This window comes from Anopheles ziemanni, chromosome 3, assembly GCF_943734765.1.
Source record: "Anopheles ziemanni chromosome 3, idAnoZiCoDA_A2_x.2, whole genome shotgun sequence".
In the NCBI taxonomy this organism is placed as follows: Eukaryota; Metazoa; Arthropoda; class Insecta; order Diptera; family Culicidae; genus Anopheles; species Anopheles ziemanni.
In genome coordinates, this window is record NC_080706.1 from 31,236,882 (window position 1) to 31,262,687 (window position 25,806).

General features: G+C 46.2%; 1 protein-coding gene across 2 annotated transcripts; it reads right to left on the minus strand.

Moving 5' to 3' along the window:
• Positions 1 to 25,340, minus strand: LOC131288381 (alpha-actinin, sarcomeric). 2 transcript variants are annotated; one of them, XM_058317512.1, is made up of 11 exons: positions 25,304 to 25,340; positions 17,374 to 17,793; positions 12,214 to 12,375; positions 5,781 to 6,035; positions 5,552 to 5,705; positions 4,000 to 4,085; positions 3,079 to 3,171; positions 2,477 to 3,006; positions 1,604 to 2,408; positions 1,203 to 1,532; positions 1 to 1,126 (listed from the first exon to the last, which is right to left on the minus strand). In XM_058317512.1, the coding sequence occupies exons 2-11, from the start codon at positions 17,491 to 17,493 to the stop codon at positions 968 to 970; spliced, it is 2,694 nt and encodes an 897-aa protein (XP_058173495.1). In that variant the 5' UTR covers positions 17,494 to 17,793; positions 25,304 to 25,340; the 3' UTR covers positions 1 to 967. The 2 variants fall into 2 exon arrangements, with proteins under 2 accessions (XP_058173495.1, XP_058173494.1); XM_058317511.1 differs by lacking the exon at positions 4,000 to 4,085 and adding an exon at positions 5,259 to 5,344.
• Between the last annotated feature and the right edge of the window lie 466 nt (positions 25,341 to 25,806).

Here is a 25,806-nt window from a genome sequence, read left to right on the forward strand (position 1 = left end):
TGTATATTTTTGTGTTGTTCTTTGTCCTTTTTTTGTGTGTTTCTTTTTATTATATAAATAAGAGTTCCAAAGAATTCATCAATTGATGTTTTTTGTTTCTTCTTCTTGTTTGTTTGTCGACGATCACCCATCGATCTCTCCTTCCCTATCCCTCTCTCGTCATCACTATCATCATTATCATCATCTTGTTGAAGAAAAAAGAAAATAATAATAATAATAGTAATAATCGTAATCATAATCGTAATAAATATGCAATAAAATAAAATGGTTTCTCATTCATTATCTCTTCGTCGGGTGATTAGGGTTCGCGCACTGCTTGTTGTTTTTGTTCTCATTTTTTCTCCCCCTGTTCCGATTGTCTCCATATAGTGGTGTTCTTCGCAGCTCCCGTTGCCAGTTTGTTCCTTAAGTGCACTATTCCCCCCTCCTTTTCATTCCATATCTGTATCTTGTATGACTTTGCTCGATTTGGCCGCGCTCACTCGCCATTTCTCCCACACTCGATCATTCTTTCTTTCGATTTTATTGACTCTCTCTCTCTATCGCGAGGATGATCTTTCTTTTACTACCACCAAACAAAACGAAGGTAAAATGAAAAATTAAAAAGATCCTAAACACAAATCCACGCCAACCGGTAGCGACCGACCCTGCGCCCCGAATAATGGCTGCGTGATAATGGCGAATTGTTTTTTTTTTTTCTTTTTGGGGATTGGTTGCTTTCCATCAACATCCTTGCGGAACATCTCTCGTAATGACGTTAGAAATAATAATAATTAAAAAAAAAACGGCAATAAAAACAGGAGGTGAATCAACCGTTGTTGGCCCCGGCAGGGACATGCATTCGTAACGTATCGCAACGTATCATGTCGTCAGTATAGTAATGTTGTTGCAGCTGCCAGTCCCGGCGCTAGTGCGCCACCGCAAACGCGTGTCGTGCGGTCATCAACCTCGTCGACGGCATCGACTTTTAGAGGTCACTCTCACCGTACAGCGCCGTACTGAAGGACATGTAGTCCAGTGCTCCGGGGATGGCGTTCGGGCCCTTGTACGGTGGCATTCTTTGGATGCAGTATTCCGCCTGATCCGGTGGCAGCTCACGGCGCAGCTCATCGGGAAGAATGTAAGGCTGATGGAGGGAGAAGGGAGGTCGATTAAACACAAGTCTCGGTGGTAAACCTTACTCTGTGGTGGCTACTACTTACCCTGTCGGATGCCAAAATTCTGAACGAGTCGATAACCTGTTCCGCCGTATCGGTGTCGGTGCTTTCTCGCGTCATGAAGTCGAGGAACGCATCGAACTGCACATAACCGGATGAGTTCGGGTCGACCACGGCCAGGATGCGCTGGAAGTCCATGTCGCCCTGCTTGTCCTTGCCGATCGAGTAGCCGAGCGAAACCAGGCACGATTTGAACTCCTCCGGCGCCAGCCGGCCAGTTCGGTTCTTGTCGAAGTGGTTGAAGCTCGAGCGGAACTCGGTCAGCTGCTCCTGTGTAATACCCTTCGAGTCGCGGGTCAGAATCTGATTCTCCACCTAGAGAGGAAAAATTTGAAAAATAATTTAACCAGGTGTTTACCTCGTAACCATGGTAACGGATCTCTTACCTCGTTGATATTTCTGTTGATCGACGTCAGCAGCTGTTCCCAGCCAACGCGGAGCGTCTCCATCGTGTAGTGCGTGTAACGGTTCTCGAAGATCATCGACTCCTGGACGGACTGGTGGATCTTCTCCAGCTCCTCGATGCTGGGCTTGTACGCGTACACCGCCTGCTCGTACTCCTTCAGACGGTGCAGCTGCTCCTCGAGCGAGCCCGAGATGCCCATACCGATGGCCGTCACGGCGTCCATCTGCCGCTCGATCCACGGTCCGACGGCGTTCGCCTTCTCGGCGAACTGGCGACGCAGCATCTCGTTGTTCTGCTGCTTGCGCAGTTCGTTCGCCAGCGTCTGGTCGCGCTGCGGCACCAGGGCTCGCACCTCCGACCACTTCCGGCTGATCAGATCGGCCGACAGGGTGGTGTAGGGGTTAACCAGACCACCGGGCACCTGTTCCTGCTTAACGATCGCTTCGGCGTCACGCACCAGCCCGATGATGACATTGAACTCCTTGTCCGCCTCGCCGAGCGTTGCCTTGAACTGATCGTGGGCCTGGATCAGGCCCTGGATCTCCTCCATCGTGTGCACGATGAACATGTCCACGAGATCCTCGCGGGCTCCATCGAGCCAGTTGTTGAACGGTGCCGCACGCTTGGCAAACTCCAGGTGCAGCAGATCGATTTTCTCAAGGATGCGCTCGGCCTCATCCAGTCCCTGGCAGCGGCGCTGGGTAAGCACGCCCAGGCGATCCCACTGGTCGCAGATGCGCTGACAGCGAGCATTCACCGAAGCGCAATCGTGATACTCCAGAGTGCTGTAAACAAAATGGATACCGATCGTTAAAACCACAGCTACGCGATGGCCACTGAAGATTCTACTCACTTCAGCTCCTGCGCGATCGCCGCAATCTGCTCGACGCGATCCTGGTGTGCGGCCAAATCCGACTCGAACGCTTCGTGCTTCTTCTTCAGCGCCTTCAGCTCGTTCAGCTTGCAGTTGCGGAAGTCCTGCGACTGCAGCATCTCCTCCTTGCCCTTGGTCCAGTCCTCGTGCGTGTCGGCCTTGTGCTTGAACTTCTGCGCCAGATGTTCCAGGCGCTCCAGGCGCATCGTTTCGGCCAGCAGCCACTCTTCGAACGACTTCTCGGCGTGCTCGAGGCCCTTCCAGGCGTTGGTGATGTCCGACACCATCTTGCCCTCGGTCGGCATGTACGCCGGGCGATTCGACAGACGCAGCTTAGTCTGCAGCGTGTTGAAGTTCGTCTCCAACTTCGCCTTCTGCTCAACGCGTGGCGGCTTGTGCTTGCGGCGGTACGTTCTGTACTCCTCCAGCTTCTTCTGCACGCCGGCTAGCGTGCTGTCCGATTGTCTCGAGTTGAGCCACGGCATCGTACGGCGGATCCATTCCAAAAGCTAGTAAAATAAAACAGGATCCCAGTTCATCACACCATCGACTATGGACGTCGCACGATGCAAAATACTTACATCGCTGGCCAATCGCTCGTACTCCTCCATGAGTCGTTCATTCTCCTGGTTGACCTTCAGCACCTTGCAGATACGGTTGGCAGCGGTCTCAGCCTAGAGTTATCGTATCGAAAGAAATTAAAACCGCGATTAGAATTCCCAAACAACATCTTTTACGCAATAGCTAATTTACGTAATTTGAAATTTCTCTAAAAAGTTTCCTGATCATAGCGTACAGTTTTTCCACGGTGGAACTATTTTACAAATCATAGCGCGTGTTGTTGCCAACATTATCAATACAAACTTAAGGATTTACATTAGCTTTACACCGAGAGATGGTAAAATTGGTTGAACACATAAGGATTTTGAAATCATTTGTAATTAAACACCTCAAGTTATCATGTTCTATCTAACTTTTCCAAAGTGCTGTGTTTAATAAATCCTATAAACTAGAAAAGTTCTATTCAACCATATGAAAATTGAACATTAAATTTTTCTTGTGACAATTTGGCTTTATCCGGAAAATTTAAATGTGCGCTCTAGTCCTTAAAATACTATTACTATATAAACAGTAACACAAAAAGCCCTGCAGTTTGTTAAGTATATTCCATCAAAGAAGAAAACAACACAAACAAACTTATTGCCCGAGGCAGGGACAAATCTGTAATAAAATTGACAAAATTATAACACATTTACTTAACAACATATACAGAAACCCCTATCAAGCGTTATAAAAATGTGCTTTTAGCAAAAACATAAACCATAAAACAAAATATCTTTTGACAACAAAATAAATTGAATCAAAAAGCACAATCGAAACTTTAAAAAAACATCTCAAAACACATAAAAAAATAGCTGAGCCGTACGCTGGCGCTAGTATATGATGGAAAAAATGTGTGTCTTAAAACAAATATTGCAGTTTAAGAAATAGTAACAACAGACCTTTTGGGCCCCGCTGAAGCAATGGTAGTAAGATGAAACGTATGTCATAACGGCGCGTTCATCGGGCATGGCGGTGTTTTGTAAGTCTAGATTTGTCGTATGAGGGTGTCGCGCAGGTGTGTGTCGTGGCGTTTGTTGATTTCGTGTTTTTTTAAATATATTTTTTATGTGTGTGCGAGTGTAATTGTTGGCAGACAATGAGACAAGGCACAGCGCGCGCGCGGGTGAAAGCAATAGGAGAGAAAGAAAAAAAAAGAAAAAAAAGAGAAAAAGAAAAAATACACTCACAACAACGGTTTACAACAAGAACACTTAAAAACAATGGCTGGAACTAGGGCATGTAACAAACGCAATTCCCTACCCAACGCAGTCGAGTGGTAAGTAGGTTCGGTTACTGGTAGTAAGATTAAAACACATTTCTCGCTTATGACTATGGTTAGCACTGAATGAACAATCTGAAATAACAAACAATTCGGGTTCAAATTTGTGGTTAAGTTATTCAACAGCTTCCACCAATCGGTCGGCAATCGGCGGACGCAGTTTTTCCTTCAGATGACCTGTAAAAATAGACTTAAGCCCGGAGGAACAAACAAGACGAGAGAAAAAAAAACCCCGATGGACCGCAAACAACGGCTTGACGCTACGAGCAACAACCGTTGCCGATTCTAGTGGTGTTGTTGCCTCCACGCGCGCTTTTTTGCAATGACGCCCGTAAAGCATCCCATTGATGAGTGATTGTTACGAAGGTGTAGAATGTCTGTCAGTTTTCGGAGGAAAGATGTGTCATGCTGACGTCTGAGAAGTATCGTTTTTAGAAGAGAGGCTTATTGTGCTTGATTTTTGTAGCTCACATTTTCTAGCTTGTTCTGTGTGTCAAGGTGGTCTAAAAAGATGTATGGTTCGACGGAAATTGGTCAGTAGGTTCACTTGCGTCGTAGCAACACCTCTCCGCAAGTGTTACACAATCTAAGCAGATAGCAGCAACAACACCACCGGCGCCATCAGGTTGTACCATATGGTCTACTTTTCCCGGACAAAACCGATCACGATAACGGGTTAGTAGTTTTTAGGAAACATCATACAAACTCGAACAAACACGAAATTCGCAACAGGAGAACCATTCGTTAGACGAGACAAAAGACGCATACAACGGGAAAAACATCAAGACCGCACGCTTTTGGGTTACTCTTTTAGGCGGTAGGCCAACAACAACGCTTAGCAGGCACTAATCGGTATGGCTTGAAGCATTCGTATCCAACCTGCTGTGCTCCCTGGAAGGCGTGGTAGTAGCACGACACGTACGTCATGATGGCACGCTCATCTGGCTTCGGCGTGTTGATCAGATCTAGATAATGGCGTAGGCAAAGAAATACCACATATGTATTATCACCATCACCAGCGGAACATTAAACGGTTATGGTTGGGCTAGTAGTGGTCGGCCCACTAGAAATGCTTTGTGACACATGTCACTGTCAATCGTACGGGACCGCAGAATGTAACCATTCCCGGCGCAGACATTGGCCAGCAGATCATCTTCGACCGTGCAACTTACCGTCGGGGTCAAGCATTCGTGGAATGTCGAGATACTTCTCAGCGACATCGAACGCCGTGTTGAGATTCTCCAGCGGATTGTCCTTCGACAGTTTGGAGTAATCGATCAGATCGGGTCTATGGCGATGGATAAGGGCGCAGAAGGCAAGACCATCCTGTTGAGTGAAAGGCGAGAAAAGGGAGAAATAAATACCCGTCTAGCACACTCGATGAAATAGTATCATCCATACCTTGAAGCTAAGGTGGAAGTTCTGCACGTTGACGTTCTTGTACGGGGCGGTCTTACGCTGGCACCAAAGCAGCAGACCCTCCTTGGCGGTCATCTCCTCCACCGAGATGTCCTGGATGGCGAATCGCAGGATGATGGTCCAGATCATACCGAGGGTCATCTTCAGGTTGCCGTCGACGATTTCCTCCGCACCGATCGACACCAGCTTCACGCCCTTCGACGCGATAAAGTCCAGTGCCTTGTTGACGTTGGCGATCTGCGAAGGGCAAAAGGGAAAATGCATTAAGAAACATTAATCTTCAAATCAGATTTATGAAGCGCCAAATTGAAACAGGTTTAAGAAGTTTACTTCAAATCCTATATCATTCTACTTTTCCGGTTTAAATCCACAAAATATTACCTAATTATTTACGTGATCAGTCGGGAATGTAGATGATTTTCGGAGGAAACAAAATAGCCATTTCCCGGATCAATTTCCAATAACAATAATCAACGCGTACACCGCATGTTTCACCTTCCCCCCCGGTCACCGAGAGCGGGGTTCAATAAATCGAACCCAGGTTTTCCTTGTCGATCGCAATAGTGGCGGGACAAAAATAGCATCGATTACGAAACCGGATCGTGCCAGATTGCCTAACTTTGGCGCAGGCATTGATGCAACTGTTGTGGTGCAGCGTGTGGATTCGTAAGTTTTGAGACACCTCGGGAGTTACGAAACGCGATCGGTTCCTTCGCTCCCGTGACCGGGCATATTTATTGGGATTGCATTACACGCTAGACGTTAAGGATGTGCGCTGGCATTTGCGGTTGAAACCCGGCGATCGAAGCATCACAGGAGCTTCCATTTTGTTGTGCAGCAAGCAAGACTGTCAAAGCTAGGCTCACGGGCCTTCGCCCGCCGATTTTGTGTGCCACCTCCCAAACACCGCCGATCGGCTGCAAACTTGCCGGAACCGGCGTTGGCGCAGCATTGCGGTAAACCGACGAAAGGGCAACACGATAAGATTGAATGTCTACCTATGGCGGTCCAACGGGGTTGCGTTGGAATGCGCGACAGCTCGACGTGACGCCCCAGAGAGAGGGAAAACCATCACCAGGGATATCGGGTTTGCCACCGGTCTCTCCTGAGGCCAGCCGCCGGAAAGTGGTTCATGCGCATTTGTTCCCGCGCAAACCGATTACTACCCTTCACGCACAGGGCACACAGACACACACACACACATACACACACACACATACACACACAAACATTGTGTTCATTGGGAGAATGTGCCGTCGGTCCGTTTACATTGGCGATTCTTTCGCGCGATGAAATCAGAACCCAAAAATGTCTCACCCAACGAACCCCCCCAAAGACACCCCACACGCCGTCTTTATTGCCGTCCGCAACGGAAGGGAAAGAAAGTGATCGGCCATCGGGAAAGCATAATACCAGGTCGTCCGGTCGTTTCCCGACCCCGTTCCGCTGTGGCTGTTTGTGTTGCCGCCCATCCAACCGGTCCCACCATCTCATTATTAAGCCAACAAAACAGGTGGATGATTCAGAAGTCTTAAAATATTCGCTGCTTGCCAGCACGGCGCAGCATTTCGCGCTTCTTCGGTCGTCGTGCTCTGGTAGGGCCGCCGCCAGAAACGGTGCTCACTTTTCATCAATGGTGCACAGGACGGTTGATGCTGTCTCACCACGCGCGTCTAGGCAGGGAGCTTGGTGTCGGAGACGACCGGGCGGGGGTTGAACGGCCGTCAGGTCAAATTAAAATGTAGTTTGACGAATCATAAGGTTATATTTATCGTGGTATAAACATCAAAACATAAGGTTCCCATAACCCATAACATGATCTTAGGATGGCGGAAATTAATCAAAATCACAGTTTCTTTATTCTCCGAACATGTTAATTACAAGTCATATACACATCCTGACATAATTATGTACTTGATCAATTATATCATAACCCAAGATCTATAAAATTGGTTCGTATCAAAAATAAAACCTTGTAGGATTCGTTTATAAAAAGGTATGCCATAAGAAAGCATGCATTTTTAATTTAAAATAAACAATTGATATTTATCGTAGTTCGACCTTCATAAGCCGAGAGGAGGAAATTCATAGAGGAATACAATGAAATTTTATTGATTTTTATTTTAATATTTTTCCAATGAACTGTAATTGCACTCAGAAGATAAATAAGAATTATGAAATTAAACCGTTTAAGACTTATAATTTAAATGATACACAACACCATTTTACGATTCACGGAATGGGATAACTCTAAAGTGAGTGAAAAAAGATTTTAGAATACTAGGTAAAAAGGCCCGGTTACACGGGCCCATGTTGATGAAAGAAGTGGCATCAAAATCTAGTAAAATTGCGATAGATCCAAGAAAAACGTTGTTTTACTCAAAGCTTCATCCCGGTTAGAAGATTCAAGTTGTATCATACTGAGAGTGGGTAATACTTCTGCAGGGTTTTCTGGTATGCTATTAGCCCAATGGTGGGCTTATGACATGACCATGGCCCAATAATTGAGAATAAATCCCCGATTTTATTCTTAAAATTCTTAGCCCGGTTAGACGGGCCAATATTTTGGAGAGAATTTGTATTTAACTCAAGTGAATTAATAATAAATAATATTATCCTTTTGTATTAAAAGACTCAGCCCGGGTTGAAGTTTCAGCCGCTCTATCAAACTGTGAGAGGCTAATCCAAATCCCGGTTATTCTGATATGATATTGGCTCAGCGGCTGACTTATGACATGCTCATGGCTGAAAGATAATGAAATATTTAACGGGCCAGAAAAGGTACTTTTGGTCACTAAAGGCTTTACTTGAGGAATGTGTTTTACATTGACGGGGTATAATAATTTCTTAACTATCATCAAGCCAATTCTAGTCAAAGAAAAATTACAGGGACAATACCCGTCATTTTCCAAGCATCAATAATTGAATAATGAGTCGGTCCCGGCTTTTCTACCTACTAAATACGGTGCCCGGGTAATATAGGTTTATTGCAAAAGAAATTTTTAGATTTCGCATAATTTAAAACTCCATTATCTATCAAATTAAAATATCTCCTTTGCCCGTTGTTCCAATTGTTCAAAGGGGTTGTTTTAAACATAGAATAACATACAAAGAGTGAGAAACGCCAATGGTTTTGTTTTCGTTTGGAAGAGGACACTCTTCTTCATTTATCTTGCCCGGCTTATCTGATAACATATCCTACTTTCAATGAAGGATACGTTTTCGATTCCTACTGATTTCGTACATGTTAAAAATGTTGCAGTATAAGTACGATTATCTTACTACGTATAAGTATCAGACCATTGCAGTTTAAAATTAAGTGTGCACAGTCAGACCATTGCATGTTTAAATACCGTTCCTAATTAAGGTTGAAAAAATGTTTGTACAGAAAATTCAAGGAAAAACTTGGTCATCTTTAAAATCCTGCTAGACATATGATATTCGCCAATGGTTTGCTACATGCCGTTGTTCATTAAATGGTAACAATCAAATCTTATGAACTGAAAAGCAAAGACAACTAACTTAAGTAGAAAAACTACATTTGCTTCAAAATGTCTACCAAAATCACCTTTCGTTATTGTGTGAAGTTCCAGGCCACTGTGAATTATGTTTCTGTTGTTAGGTGTGTCTCAGGAAATGCAGAAATTGATCGCATATTACGTAAACTCGAAAAAGACCACTTACCTACAGCACGTTATTTGTAATTTGTGTGCAGCTGTGTTTATATGGGTTTTGTTTTGTGCGTATGCTTTGCTTGTTTTTGTTTCAACCTGTACGTAACACCGTGCGTTTCGCGTATCTGCTAATGTCCTGTTCCACATTTTAATGGAAATTTTTCTTTGTTATTTTTTCCTGTTTTTTGTTTCAAGCAGCGAGAAAAACCATGCGAGTAAATTTTCTTAAACTCATGTTAAAAAATATATTTCTGATATGGTGTAACCCTGGAACGCATGTTCAATTTAACGCCATTCATAAATCTCGTGACTGGAGCTGCGTAATGGTATTCTTTTCCATTTACAAATTTTTAAACCGTTTCGGTAAACCGGTTCACCCTCTCCTCCCAGGTCAGTAGATTTCCCCAGGCGAGATAGTTTACTTAGTAAAAATGATTGCTATAGCGATCCTTCCATTTCTCCTCAAGAGGTGTGTGGTTTCTATAGCGATCCTTTGATTTCCCCTCAAGCGAGCCTGTTGCTAAGGCAATCAGTGCAATGCAATGGGATGAGCGTTTGGTGTGGTCCCATACAAAAGTAAGGTTTTGCATCACTTTTGGTGCATCACCTCATCCAAGTAGTGGAGTCACCCTAAAGCATCACCCCGAAAACCTTACATTTACGATTATTTAATATATAATGCAGAATCATATTTAATTTTTATCAATTGGATTGATTTTATTCGATAAATAGCTTACGCCGATGAATCAGTCGCCGAGTTCATCGTCAAAATAAGTCTGATTTTATCGGAAAAATCACTCAACTCGATTTGCCCTTCAAATCAAAATTACTAGTAATGTGTTTTTTTAACTTCAAATGTTATTATTTACTACGAAATTATTCAAATTATTTTTAAATGCAATGAAATCATGCCAGAAAAACATCGCCTGTTATTTTCCCCCTCGTTCTACAGCCTAAATATTTTTGTCATCCTTGGCACCAGTAAAAAAACGCGAAAAACGACCAAAAGGAAAGACCTTCCGTTTCAATCAGAAGCTGCCAAATAAAATCTGCCAAAGCAAGGGGAGCAACAAGTGGTGCGCGTTCTTGAAGGTGTTTGTTGCTGTGTGTGGTCCTAAAATCTGTCAACCGTGCGCTAATGAGTCAGGTAACGAAAGTTTCATTGAACAAAAATGTCCTACCACCTCCGCTTTCTGGCGCCTTTCAGTAGCACGTGCCAAGCAGCATCCAGCAGAGGTAGCCAGTTGGAAACCCTTGAATTCGAATCCCAGAGCATGGGATGGAAGTGCGCCGGGGGGGGGGAAATATTTGTTCGTAGTAATTTTCCCATTTGGCCCCCATTCCCTCGTCGGGCCACTTTTGGATGCATTCCAAGACACGAATGATTTATTAGATTATAACATTGACCGTACCTGTCCGCTGCCGCTGTGCTACCTTTATGCTGTGCACGATCGCAAGGATCCAAAATGGGGGAGTTGTCCCTGTTGCCCCATCTCTCGTACTCGAACATAGCGAGAAATGGGTTGCAGGTGGGATGGATGGTGCCATGGCCCAAATAAGCAACACCTTCGGTCCATTAGACTCGTGTGTGCGAGTGTCTGTGCTTGGTCGCACACCGTCGTCAGCTGTCCACACAGCTTTCGCCATGTGCGCGTGGGCACACAACACACACCCCGCCCATCGGTTCTGAACCTCCCCGAAGTGAGCGAAGGTGAATCCGACGACGGTGAAACCCGGCCACAGATCTCTCGCAAGGGCCACATGTTCACCCGGCTGAACTGAAACACCGCCCAGTTGAACGACGACCTTGGCCGCCCTGTTCACCTGTCAATCGGTTTGCTAGTTCAGCTGCGATTCTAGCTGAAGTCTAAGGTGCTGTCAAGGTAGCTTAGGGAAAACCCTTACGTACTCTTCCACACGTACACACACACGCGTGACATGGATGACGTAGGAACAGGCAGCACCGATTCACACCAAGGAGCTCTCCTGTCGTGCGATACAAGCAGTATCTCCTTTGCCTTGCCAGGTCTGATTCACTTGCTTCCACAGAAATGGATGATAAGCGAATGACGGGTGGTTCGGTAATCAATCAAAACGACGAACCAGCAGTTGAACCGCACCATCGTAAGAGATATTGGACCAATTTGTTGCACATTAACACCAGATAACCTCATTGGGTGATTGCCTGGCTTGCAGTAATAAATATTCACGTTCAATGTTGATAACCTGCTGACTGTAGATCTCAATCGAACGTGAGCTCCAACACAACGGTAGGTTTTTTTTTACATTCGGACTATGACATTCAAATATATTGACGTCAAACTGTTTACTTGTTGTTTGCTCTACAGTTTTTCCTTTATCACAATCAGATGTAAAGGTTAACAGTGCAGTCCCGCTACATGAAAAGAATTTTGTGAAAGTAATTTTTCATACAGACGTTGCGAAAACTGCGCCATCGTAACACTTCGCATCCACTCAGGTTTGTTTGATAAATCGGCCTAAGCACCTACCGGACAGTTGCGTCTCAGGGCGGCTTAAAATACACTTTTTTCGGCGAAGCCCTACGCAACGGCGGGACATTTATCACCGACGACAGTTATTTATTAACGGCCCCGACGCAAAGCCAGCCGAAGATGCATTACAGATCCTCCCGGTGTCGTAAATCATATAGCGTAGAACAAATGGGTGGCCTGTCGTTTCGGATCAGTGCATTCTGGTCCTCCGGCATACTGTTCACCTACCTTATGGAAACGCATCTTGCCGCGGTCGGGCTTTGGCAGGGTTTCTCCGGAGATGACCTCCAGCAGGAGCATGAGTTTGAGTCCGTTACGAAAATCATCCTCGATGTTGTCGATCGAGGTACCGGCTTTGCGCAGATGGCTGTTGCACCAGGCGGTGAAGGTCTGCATCGAGAGAGGGAGAAAGAGGAGAAATGGGATGAGAATAGTTGTTAGAGAAAACACATTGTACTGAAAAGCAAGTTTTAATTAGGACCAACACTTGTTTGCGGTTAATTTCCTGCATAGATTAAGATATTTTCCATTGCTAATTGTTCATACTTCTATCACTTCTTCATAAATGCTTCGCTCTTGGTATCGTTTGTGGGCTACATCGGATCGGGTGATGACCAGTTCGTCGCTTCTCCCAAAGGCCCCCCAAAAGGTAAGGCGACCACCAAGCAGAAACCAACAAGCAGGTTCCGCTAGCGAGCGGAAATCGAGGACGACCGAAACACGGTGGCGACGACAGCGCGCGAGATGAGAGATGGCAATGGGAAAATCTGGCGTGCGAGATGGCCGAAAAATTACGGCATATTTTTCGCCTGTCCCCACCACCCGGGGGCCCATTCCACCCCTCGGACACGGGGGGTTCTCCGTGGTCCAAGTTCGTTTTGAAAACTTGTCGGTTCTATAAATACTGAACGCATGCTTTGCCCCACCATGAAACGCTGGTCGCGCGCCGTATGGACGTCGAACATTTTCTGGGATTGTAATTTTCCCGCCTTCCCTCCGTTGGTCTTGCGTTCATGGGCGAGTCCGTTTTCCATACACCACCCGGCGCTTCTGCTGATCCCGAGAGGGTGGGGGGGTGGGTGGAAAACGAATCCCCAAATATCCGTTAACACCCACCTAAATTTTCACAGCAGCCTCCAATCCAGCGGCCGGCTTCCGTGCAGGGTCAATCCGAAGCGCCGACGCAAGCCGACGACGATGATGCCCCAAACCGCTCGGGGATTCCGCAACCGTTCGGCTCATCATCGCCCATCGCGTGCTCCACCAAAGCGCTCCAAAATGGGGTGGTTTGTCCGTGGAAAAAGTGCTAAAAATACGTACGAAAATCTCACACCCCGGAGATGTTGTGCCGGTACAGCGTGCAACAACCTGGACGGAGCGCTTTTGCTTTCTATTTTTCAGAAGCACCGAACGATCACTTCCAATGACCGTTGTGTAATGGGGAATGATGTTGGGGAGTGTGGAGCGACTGTTTGCAAGCAAATTGAAACCGTCATCTCCATGCCTACTAATTACAAAACTTAAAGAGTCTGGACACAGGAGAACCTTAGTAATAGGTATAAGATCTTTGTGACTGTGAAAAATGTCTACGCTTAAGTCAATCTCATATCCAGGTCGGACAGGTGGTGATTTTGGATTCCCCAATGTCAAAATGTGTTCCGTACGCACACAGTATCCCTTCGATCTCTTTCCCTTTTCTCATTCTGTTCCCGCCTGACAAATCGCAAGAAACTCTACCAATCCTTCGTACGGCAGAGTAAAAGTATGAAGCTGTCTGGGTAATACTGTGTCTTCTTATGCTGCAAAATGCTTGGCAGGACAGCACATAGGGGAACCGCTGGGTCTCGTGGCTACAAGAAGAGCACACCCTCACACACGATCTCGCCGCCATCGGGCGACTAGTGGATATGTATATTGGTGGATATTTTTAGCCACCACGAGCTACGGTGTGTGCAGAGTACGCAAATAGCACGCAAAAGGACGCACCAGCGCCTGCGCAGCTACGCTACCTTAAGCGTGAGCGAAGCTACCTACCAGTAGGAAATTAATGCTCAACCACCGACAAGCCCCATGCGCATAGTGAAGAGGAAAAATCGCTCCTTGAAATACTAACTGTCACCGTGTCTCTCGCTCTCGTTAAGAGACTGGAAGAAATCCCAAAGGGGGGATAATTGTTGCCCACATTCTATTGCACATATCATAATCTAGCCCTCGCCTAGCAGAGAGATATGGTACGCGAGCCAAACAATGCATGTTCCTACCCTCAGGCTAATGTCGAACAAGGTGCTTTCCTACAAAATCCTTCCATTAGGCCGAAGTCGGGCGAATGATCGTCAACCACAGTTCAACAACTTGCAGTGTATTCGTGCGTGATATTTTCCTTCGCATGTTGATCTCTTGGTTTGGGTTTTTTCCTTTTTTTTTTTCTTTTGCTTTACTTGCCCGCCTTGCTCACGCCTTCCTCTGGCCTACGCTCGGTGTTGTGCTGCTTCATAGTCTAATTTTAGTTGTCCTTAACCACATTTTCTCAGGGGTGGTAAAACTCACCCCACCCCGCCACAAGGCACACTCACACACTTCTCTGCCCCGCGTGTCCCACCATTGGATGTTGCAAGTGCGCCCGCTTCCGTCCTCGGGGAACGGGGTGCGTCTAGGAACGGTTTAAGTAGTCGTCACCGTCGTCGTCGTTGTCGCTTCGTAACCCGTTATCCAATTCTCGTGAACGATTACTTCACTTACCACCATCCAGCCATGAAGTCAAGAATATGGAGTGAGAAAGAGAGAGAGAGAACAGACAAAACCCCCGCCTGTCGCACGAAATGTTGATCGATTCCGATAGTTTATACAGAAAGAAGAAAAGCACAACAATACTCTCAAGAGAAAAGAGGTTAAATGGCGTCAAACACCAGCGAGGCGCCAGCATACATCAGCTCCCAATCTTCAACCCCCGCTGACCCCTAATTATACTTCACCCGCGCACGATAAGACCCTCGCATTTTCGCGATGGCATCGATGGCGAGACACGACCGCGAGATGCCACGGTCTGCACCGTGCAGTAAATTGAGCCCTTCTTCTGCTTCGACGGGGGCCGAATTTAATTGCCCCCCTCTCTCGAGCGGGCCAAACAACCACGAGACGGCACTAATGCCAGCGATCACACGGCGCGAGAGCAGGGTAAAGCCCCGCAGCATCGTCGGCAAGCGTTACCATCCACCCGGCGGCGACGGAAGAATGTACCGACCACCAGTGCAATTGCAATATTTGCACCAAAGTATTTGCCAAAAAGTGCATCTACATTCCGCGCCGGGCACGCCCGTTTCCGATAAAACGTATAAGGTTCAGTATCTGAGACCTGGTCGCGCTTATCTCCCAGCAAATAAGCAAACTGATCGCAAATAATCGATACTCGAGCCAATATTTGGTCTGTATTTGCTATTAGAGATGGAAAAATTAAACAATATTTTTGAAATATATATTGAACGGAATTTAACAAAAGTACTTAGAGCTCTTAATTCAGGACTTCATGGTTTATTTCCAAATAGACGAATCAAAAATCTAGATTGAACTATGAGATTCTTCTAAGCAGTAATTCGCCTTGGCCAACATGTTTGTTTTTATAAAACAATTTTCTAAAACCTAAAAATCTCAAACAACTCAAAGTACACCAAAACCTGATACTGATGGAGGCGCACAGTACTTTTCAACTCTGGTACTGTAACCTACGGGATGGCGCCATTCTTGCGCTTGCGTACACATAACAAAACTTTTTCTTTCGTTTTAAAACGGTGGCCAAGAAAAATCTGTTCGCCCCCGAAAAGTAAAAAAAAAAAATACCCCACCCCAAGGAGCGAACCTTCGTCTCGGCGGCAGGACGCGAAAGGAAGGAAAATGGCACGTCACGACCCGGGGGGGCGGCGGGGGGAGATAGGAAAGAGGCGGGTTGTGTTTTTTTGCTTACTACAAAACAAAAAGAAAAGGCAGTCAACGGCGCACGCAACGCACGGCGATCGTACGGGAAGAAGCCGCGATTCGCAGCCCCTCAACACGCAGCTCTAATGTTAACGGCGCTTTCGAAAATAGATCGCGGTCCTTCCGAAACCGACCGAAGTGGAGCAAGCAGCGGTAGCAGTGACAAGAACGTGTACCGTGAAGTGGTGTTCCGCCCGCGGCAAACGGGGAAATGGACGAGGCCATTCCCAATCGATCGTTTAGACTGCAACGCACCGCCACCATCGCTTCGTTTGGACGGTGTTTATCCAGTTCCTTCTCTTCAAAAAAAAAAAAAAACAGAAAGTCATAAATATATTGCCCACTGCCCGGTGGTACGCACGTTCCGATTGATTTATGATCATTTGACAGTCGCCTCTTCCGAAGTCTATGGCATGTCTACTTTACCGGGCAGAATTCAATCTTTGCTCCTCCACCGATGTTGGGATTAGAGAGTCTTGAAATAAAATGTCCACCGTGCGTGTCTAGGTTGAAAGACATTTGTTTTGATGTTGAATTGGACCTTTATTCTTGTAAAGTTTGAATTCCAACACAAGAACGTGACGGGGGCACAAACAAGCCGTATAGGAGAAGGCAGCTCTTTGTGTGCATCTCCCTAGGTACTTCAAGAAATTTGGGGAAATCTCAGAACTTCAACTGCGATATAAAGATTGAGGTTTGGATAGAGGATCTAGCAGTAGAATCATCTAACTGAACCATCCCAGATCAACAATATTGCAGAAGCAAACAAAGAAACAATGGATGAACGTTTCGCTTTTGTAGCACACAACCTTGGATCGAGTCTACTCGGAATTCATCAGGTTGCGGGTGTCCTCCGCCAAGTCAAAATCACAAGCCCAGATACGCAAGGCCCAAACGCACAGAACGCGAAGCGCAACAATGTCACGGACCTCGGAGATGAAGCACGAGCGGACGGACATCGGGGTGGAGGAATGTGTGCGTTACATCACACATTCGTGAAAGTGTTGTTGGCAGAAATAGCCGTGGATCGCAGCTTTTCACCCTGCACGAACCGCACGGCGGAACGGACGTTCAGCGGCAGGTGTGTGCCTGTGTCGGAATGTTGAGGAGTTGCATCCGCATATCCAGCGTGGAGTCTCCGGAATTTGCTTATTCGATGACGCAGCGCGTTCCCAGAAGACGACGTATGACGATTCATTCGCGATGTTGCGAATGTTGGCGGGACTCTAGGATTTCTGCTACCCTCTTTGCGTCATCAACTATCACCGTCACCACCAGAGCCCGACGTCATCACGCTGATGATCGCCATCAACACCTGAGGAGGTTGACCCTGAACTGAAGGGCTCATCCCCTGCTGATCGCCCCACGCGAACGATCCTCGCGTTCGGCGACCATAGGACACCTTTCCGCCCCACTCACCTTTTTCTGCTGCTTCTCCCAGGCCGGATCGAGGAGTCCCTCCCGCTCCCATTCCTCCTCCTGCTCCATGTACCCCCCGTCGTCGCCGTACTGGCCGACGTATCCGCCGTTCTCCATCATTTCGGTTGGGGTATCGCTGGGGATTCCTGTTTTCTTCCTCGGGCTGGATCACTCCGCTCGCTCGCTTGCTCGCTCGCTCGCTATATGGCACACGCCGCACACACGTCCGTCGTCCGACAAGCACTGGCACTCGCTATCGTGCACACTAGCCAACTGAACTAGACAACACTAGGGCCACCTCGGACTTTTCCACACACTTTCACCCGCTCTCTACTTCTCTCTTTTTCTCTCTTCCGTTTGGTCTAGAGAAAACTCGATCCTCCGCTCGCAAGCCGAGGATTTTCCTTTAACCTATTGGGCCTTGGGTGTGAAAATGGGGAGACAAAAACAAAATTGTTCACTGAACACTCAACTGAAACTCCCGATATCTTCTCTCTGTCTCTCACGTGATCATTTTCCCGATGATTTTCCCCATCTCTCTGACTCTCTCCCTCTCTCTCTTTCTCTCACTCTCTCTCTCTCTCTCTCTCTCACACACACACACACACACACACACACACACACACACACACACACACACATACACATCACATCAGTCTCTCTATGGTTCTCTCGGGACCTCCTGACACCGTTCGACGAACGGCAGGCGGAGATCCTGACAGAACCGATGGACGGTGTATAACGCTCCGTATGTTTTTTTAACGGGGTGGGGCACGTCGTTTTCCTTTTTTCTACCTCGGAAAACCCCTCTCCTCGCCAACGAGCAACAACATACCGCCGCAATGTTCACCGAGAAGTGTCAGAGAATTTTGGGGCGCAGGCGCGCGAGCGCACGACAACGGAACAATCACTATCCGCAGCATCCGATCGCAGCTGCGATCTTCTCGCGCGCGTTTCGCATGAATACGTAACATCTCGGATCTCGGTTCGTCCTGGTACCGGTGGTCGCGATCAGTAGTAGTTGGCCGAAGCTGTAGCACACCATTTTTCGCACAGTCCAATCGTTCCTCGGCGATCACCACAGTTTCAGGAATTACAATTACCGAAGTCCATTTATCGATAAAAGGACTAAGCAATGGATTAAAACCTCAAGTATTACACCAGAATTAACCGATAAAATCGGTTAGATATATAGAATGAAACAGCTTCGATAGACCATATTTTTTTAGATCACTTTAATGGGTGTTGCCAGTTTGCTTATTATGTAACACGGCCCGAAAACCTTTAGCACAAATTAAGGGACTGAATCCACGAACAAAATCTGGACAATGTAATACTAAACGTACACAACTGTTTTCCAATATGGTAAACCAGAAATAAATATGTTTCGAAACACTAAAAGAACGACCACCTGATTTGTGTTGACCCGCCAACGAAAAGAAACTCAGAGCCTTGCAAAAGGAAAGTTGCATACACGGTCTCATCTATCAGAAGAAAATCAGATTTTCTATATATACACCTCATACTCTTGGTTACCAATTCACTTTAAACGGTTTGTCAACGTAAATAACGATTTAAGGATATTTGATCAAGCATTGGTCTAGTCTGTAGTACCCAAAAAATGGCGAACTCTTGGGCACGATTGCCTGAAAAGTCACCGGTTAGTCACTAGGATGCCATCTTCCAATGAATCGGCACAATTTATCTGTGAACTTAATCTATTTTATCCTATGAAGCAGCAGCTTCCCAAACTCGGAAAGGACACTTTACGGTGCGTTAAGCTGGGGGAGGATATGAAGATGATTTTCGTTCGCGTTCGGACCGATCGCGTTGGTGGCAAACCCAAAACTAAGGCCCGCGGTCGCGTTCCGTTGGCCGCCGAGCGGACGAACAGGTTCCGTTCGGGTCGGGGGTTTTAGCGTTGGCTTTTTTTTCCCGTTTGCCGCTGATGGTGCGCATACGCACTGGCGATGCCCGGTAGCGAGTCATCGGGTCCTCCACTGGCCACAAACTACACGCTCCAAAGCATTGATGCACACCACCACTCAAATCCACTCCGGACGGTCCGTAACCTCCTCTTTCCATCCTTTCCCTTGCGTTCTGTCCTTGCGCAATAGTTAAGGGAAATTCACTTCTTACAATCTGGAAAAAGAAACACAGTTCACCTAACACGGTGGACAGATAAGCTTGACGCAGTACACACACACACACACACAACCCGACCGCGCCAAGAACGTTCTACCTTCACGTGTCGGAAACACGGACCAACAGCAACGTACGAACGATCGAACGGAACTGACTCGCGCGGGCGCGTTACGAATAGAAGCCAAGGCGCTGTACAGATCGTTAGTAGAAGACAACAACGCGATCGAGTGGTGCAGACGCGGTAGGGGGAAAAGGCAAAAACCACGTGCACCGCTGCACCTTCGATTGATTAAACTTCCAACCATACCGGAAGATCGGAATGGCGAAAGAAACGCACAAGCGAAGCAAGATAAAGAAGCCCCCCTATCACCGGCGATGACTGGATTCCGATATGCAATAACCGCCGTAAAAACCGCAGCATTACGCACCCATCGCATCGGAAGCGTAGCCTAGTTTAATCATTGAACAAACAGACGAAAAATAAATACTGCAAACGCATGATTTTGATGGCGTACGCGTCCGGCGAAGGAATGTTGGGCTGTTTTCTTATGCGGGCAAACAACAACCAACAAACATTGGGGAGAAAAAAAGAAGAGGGAGGGAGGGGGGGGGGGGGGACAAAACTGCTGAGTGGTATACAAAGGCCAATGTTCAAACAAACACGTTTGTCACCTGGTTGGCAGCTTCGGTTCGGGCGCGGAACGTTCCGGCACACCAATTAGCGGGGCATTCAAAACGACATGCAGATCAAATAACGCACACTTAATGGAGCAGCATGTTCGTCTGCACCAAGCAACGCGGTCCGCTACCCTTCTCTCTGGGGCAAATGCACAAGAACGCGCGGACCAATGCGGCGCCGATGTACGTACGCACGCACGCACGAACCCACCGACTGTGGGTGAGCTATTTTTGTGCGGGTGGGCGAAAAAGAAGATCCTTGGAGCCGGGTCGCGCGAGCCGAGGATCGCTGGTCGGAGGGGTTGTTTAAATCCAAGCGCCGCAAACGCTTACTGTTCTATTTGATGCATCACTCGGAAAGTTGTCCAACCGTCCAATGACAATCGGTCCGGTCGCGTGCTGGTTGTACATGAGTTTGGCGGTACGTTGCTAGATAATTAATGTCAGCATGAAAGCACAGTCATCTGGAAAGAAAGAGTCAGTTCGGGACATAACCACCGAATAGGATTCTCACTTAAAGTCAACCGAACTGTAATATACAGCGGTCGACTTATCCACGACCGTTGCAGGATTGTTAGTATACGGCTTACATATTCGGTATAAAAATATACTTCCATGTTTAAGCCTCGAATTAAAGTGTTTAGTGCATTAACTGAGGTAGATTAATGGTAAATAGGGGTTGGATGAGTTACGCGAGCGATCGTAAGCTGTTTTATACCGAGCATTTTTAGCCTAAGACGCGGATGTAGCGACTAGCACTTGCTTAGCAAGTAAATGCTACATTGTACCGGATATTTTTATTTGCCAAAATTCAACTACTTCTGTTCGATCATGCGTGTCGCCGCAAGTAAAGCATTTTATGGATTCTATACTCCAATGCTAGAAAATAATGTCAGTGTTTCCTACATTTTACTGTAAAACGTTGATCGTTTTGCACTCGCATTGAATACACACGAGCACACATTGCAAATCCAAACCTCAGCACAAACGTGCGTTGTTCCACTTCGCTGCCACAGCTATTTGTTTTTCCACACGCATTTCCAAACATACGCGCACCGAAATCGATGACGCGTATAATCCCTATCAATTGTTCATAGGAGATGCTGCCTCCAGCCCGTGTTCCACGAGTCCCGTGCACATTTCGGGAACTATCTGCTGCCCTTCCTTGTGCGTTTGATTTTTTTTTTTGCCAGCACACAATCGTTCAATCGACTACGCTCGAGCAAAAATTCATCGACGTTCGGTTGGGCATGTTCAGTCGGAATCCGACCCAACGTCTAATGGATTTCTCACGTTTTGCCTTCCGCCTCCTTTTGCCACGGGAATCGAACACGTAATCTCCCGCCGACGCGCGGTGTGCTGCAAAAGATAATTGAATGAATTGCGCTAATTAGCGATGCCGGCCGCGCGAAGGATGTTGTTTTGTAGGAAATGAGGGAATTTTGATTTGCCAACGAAAGTGCGGTACGAATCGCGATCGTGCCCAGCTTTCATACGCCTGTGATGGTGTGTTTGGGATCATAATTAGAGACGTACGGTGGGGATTGTTATAGTGAGATTAATTAATGCATCAAAGTGAGGAATGGAACAACTCGAAGAACTACTGTTGGCAGGAACAGTGAACATGTGTTATCAGTTAAGCACACTAGAACATGCAAAAGAAACGAAAACAAAAATTAGAACATGAAATGGAAAAAACATCATAAGATCGAAGTGTGCATTGCATTGATCAAATGCATTGATCTGCGGGACATGGAGCTTCGAAAGAATATTGATTATCTTCTTGACATGAAGCGTACAACCTGATCGACACCTTTTGGAGGAGATAAAATCTCAACCTGGACGCAAATGCCCATAAGATAATGACCATAAATCGTATGTCAAGTGCAAAACCATCGTGTGGCTCATATTTGAATACAAGTTCATATGCAAATGATTCATTCACCGGAAACGGAAACTCGTTCAAGCTGAATACGGTGCCAAGCGCCAAGCATTTCGTGTTCGGAGAACGCCAAACACACTTACGACTACACAGATTGCATCGTTCGTAATGTTGTTTATTGCGCTGCATTATTAAGAAATTAGCCAACCGAAGGATTAGATAAGACCACCCAATCCGTTCGTGTGTAAGGGCCACTTGACATTCCGCCTGTTGACGGGGAAAAGGTATGACTGGATCGGATATAATTCTTTTTGTTTTCCGCCGTCAGCTGCATTCTAAATTCCGATAACATACAAAGAAGAAATAACACACTGTGTAACATGGCAAGTGTATGACTAATCAACGGCTTCATTTGAGGTCACTTGCTCAAGGATCGCTGAAGCGATACCGTACGCCCCCTAGTCGCCCATTGATGACCCTCAATGTCTTGGAAACGTAGGACGCTTCTGGCTCGAACATTTTCTCCGTCAGCGAGTCCGTGAGAGAAAATATCGCGAACGGAAAAACGGTTCCCTTTGGCAGAAAAATTACAAACACACAAAAACAAAACAAAACAGCAAATCAGAACCGGTGTAAAAATATACTTTTTCTGAAATGTGTTTTCATACATATTTTTCTCTCCCTTTTTCTTTATTTTTATCTGGGCCACTTTTCGAGGACATGTGCGACCGGCGATGTGTTTCGCACTGCCAACTATTTGCCAACGGGCTGATAGTGGTGTTGGTTGGGCCGTGGTCGGCAAGATTAAGCAACGGTTAAGGCAAAGCTGCAACGCCGAGCAGAGGTAGTATGTGGTGCCACACCCGATGGACATATGGATTGGGACAGATAAAAATAGATCTCGAAATGATCAGTCGGTCGCTATCGTGAGGCGTGTGTCCTCCAACGGTTCTTGTCATAATTTTGTCCCACCGTACCGGGTTGGTGGAATCATGGACGGAGCAAGTGCCTAGATGTGTCCATTTTGAAGCGTTCCTTTTTTTCTGTGTCCTTCGCAAATCCTGTCATCGATCACGCTGATCGAAGTGGATTAAATTTCTCCAAACATAAATGATCACATAACAGTACCCTCTACAGTTGAGAGCACAGCCGTTGATGTTCGGACAGATGTGTCGTCCTACCTTACCTTCCCCCAAATCCGACTTTTTGGACGGTTGAAAAATTATGAATTCATGCTATGGAACTCTAGATTGGGGAGGGACGAAAAATCCCCAAAAACGCTCCCCAACGCCGGCAACCCTAGCACACCACTTTTAATGCACTATTTTTAGGCACTGATTTCTTTCTTTACTGGTTCGCAAAAATAGAACATCTTCTCACGGTGGATACTTTATGGGATTATTTATAGGACACGGTTGCGGGACCCGCGCATCATCAACGTATGTATGTACGCAAGCAAACGACCGCGAATGAAAAATGTTGAGCAACAGTAGGGGGAGCCGAAAAAAACTACGCCCAAACCAAACAAAAATAAAAACAACCACCAACTAAACAATCTGGCACCGAAAGCTATCCGCTGGGCGAACAAGGCAAGGGGTCTTTTTCAAGGCAAATCGTCCATCCGCCCACCCATCCTGCACTTGGTTTTTCCAACGCGGTCCTATGGACAACCGGCGAGATGAATGTTAAGTGCGTGACGAGAAAAGTGTATAAAAAACATTTTGAATGAGTTTAAATAACACTCCTCTTCCAACAATTAGAATAAAAAATATTCACGAATCGAATTCAAAAGCACCTTTACTACTACTCTGTGTCATATTCTAGGAACATTTCAACTAGCTAACTATTTGTTTCTTCAAAAATACCATGTCCATTGCAAGGTGGTTCATGTACTTTGTGGCCAAAAGGTAAATATTTTGTTGTGGATTGGAAAGTCAGAAACGATGGCAATCCTTTGGCATCGAGTTATGCGTGGGGTTTGGGGTTTGAACAAAACTGTAAGAAAACACATTGCACATAGCACCCCATCGAACCCCTATCCCACGGGATTTTCGCCCCATTGGGTAGCAGGATAAACACGGCGAAGGCAGTGGGTGGAGGAGAAGGGAGAAAGCATTAGAAAGGGGAAATACGACCGCTATGAAGAACGACGAACCTGAAACCTGTCGCGTACGTCTAGCGGAGTGATAAACCGGTACCGGAAGAAACGACACGGAATGTAAAGCTAACAGGATCGACTAGTTGAGGTGGGAGATCGTCGTATCGAGATGCAGCCAACCCAGTCCCAATGTGTGTGATTCCAATCTTTTTCTCTTTCTTTGTTGATTTAATTTATAAACTTGCAGCTGAACCAATTCAGTGAACCGTTAGACGGCTTGGAATGGGTAGGGGAAAGTGGCCTTAAAAACCCCCACAGCAGAAGAGTGTCGTGCAAAAATTTGCGTATTTCTATCAAAACAATCCATACCGGGTAGTCGTGGCACGTCGCTAGAACGCGCAGGAACAAATGACCGATATGGCATCAGCAAATGGCGTCAACCTCGATCAAAATGCAAAACGCGGTCGCGAAAATTTTCGCCAGAACATTCGCGCTTCCTTTGCATCAAAGTTGGCAGAATTTCTTGTGGTGGCGCTTGAAATAGTGGTGCTTTTTCATTTTATTTATAATTTGCCACCCGACATCTGCGTTGACGATGTTTGTGTTGTCGGTTTCGTTGCGTAGGCATTTTCAAAACAAAATATGCGACGCCGCCTGTCTGGGCAATTAGGGAAACGGGCAGCGTTTGTTTGGCGGGGGGATATGCCAAAAACAAAGCAATTCCAGACGAAGAATAAATGCAACACACAGACACAATGTTGATCAAGCACGCATTTTTTTCTGTACAGAACAAACCGCGGCATCATTTCGATCGCGCGAATAAAGAGGTCGATGTGCGAAATTTCTCTTTGCAGCGTTTTTATCTTTTTTTTCTCCTCCATTTGTGCTGCTGACTGCAATTTTGCTGCAACGGTTAACTGCAGCGCGGTGCCCGGTTTCGTGTCCCCTCGCAAACCGCTTCCCCCTACCCCACGGTAGGCCTATCAGACGACTCCGACTTCGCAAAACCACTTCGACCCACAGACCCCCGTTGCGCATCAAGCTCGCGGAGCACGGTTCTTCAAGTGACTCACGACAATAATACGCGACGAACTTCACTTTACCACTAACAGATCGGGAGTCCTTACCGGCCAACGTACGATAACACAATAAGCACAATAACAATTGACGCAAACGACGCACGCACGACGGACGGATAGTGTCTTGGAAGCATACAATCCAGTCACTTTTCAACGCTATTTCACTTCTAAAAAACGCGTATATTTACAGATCAGTTTCTGTGGGCGCAGAGTGTTCAGCCCTTCAATAAAAGGTCTTTTCAAAACACACACCTTTGTCTAACAAAAGATTTTTCCGTCTTTTCTAGTTTTGAGAAATTTAATTGTGAGGAAAAAAAATAAAATAACCTAGGTTTTGACAGCTGTCATGCCTCAATAAGATTATTCTTACAAAGCTATGCTGTATTACTTCACTGAAGCCACCTTGGCTTTATTTAATCTATCGTATTTTATAACATTTCTTCATAAATTAAACTGATCAAATGATTTATTGGAAATATTCTCCATAGTATTGACCACATCAAAAACATATCTCCAGTTATGCCCCACAAAATACATATTGTAGCTTTTAC

Excerpts from the sequence above, each read along its gene's own strand:
- LOC131288381 (XM_058317512.1), bottom strand. The coding sequence starts at position 17,493 with ATGATGGAGAACGGCGGATACGTCGGCCAGTACGGCGACGACGGGGGG. Across the intron at positions 12,376-17,373 it reads GGGAGAAGCAGCAGAAAAAG|ACCTTCACCGCCTGGTGCAA; the intron begins GTGAGTGGGGCG and ends CTCTCGATGCAG. Across the intron at positions 2,409-2,476 it reads GCGATCGCGCAGGAGCTGAA|CACTCTGGAGTATCACGATT; the intron begins GTGAGTAGAATC and ends TTTTGTTTACAG.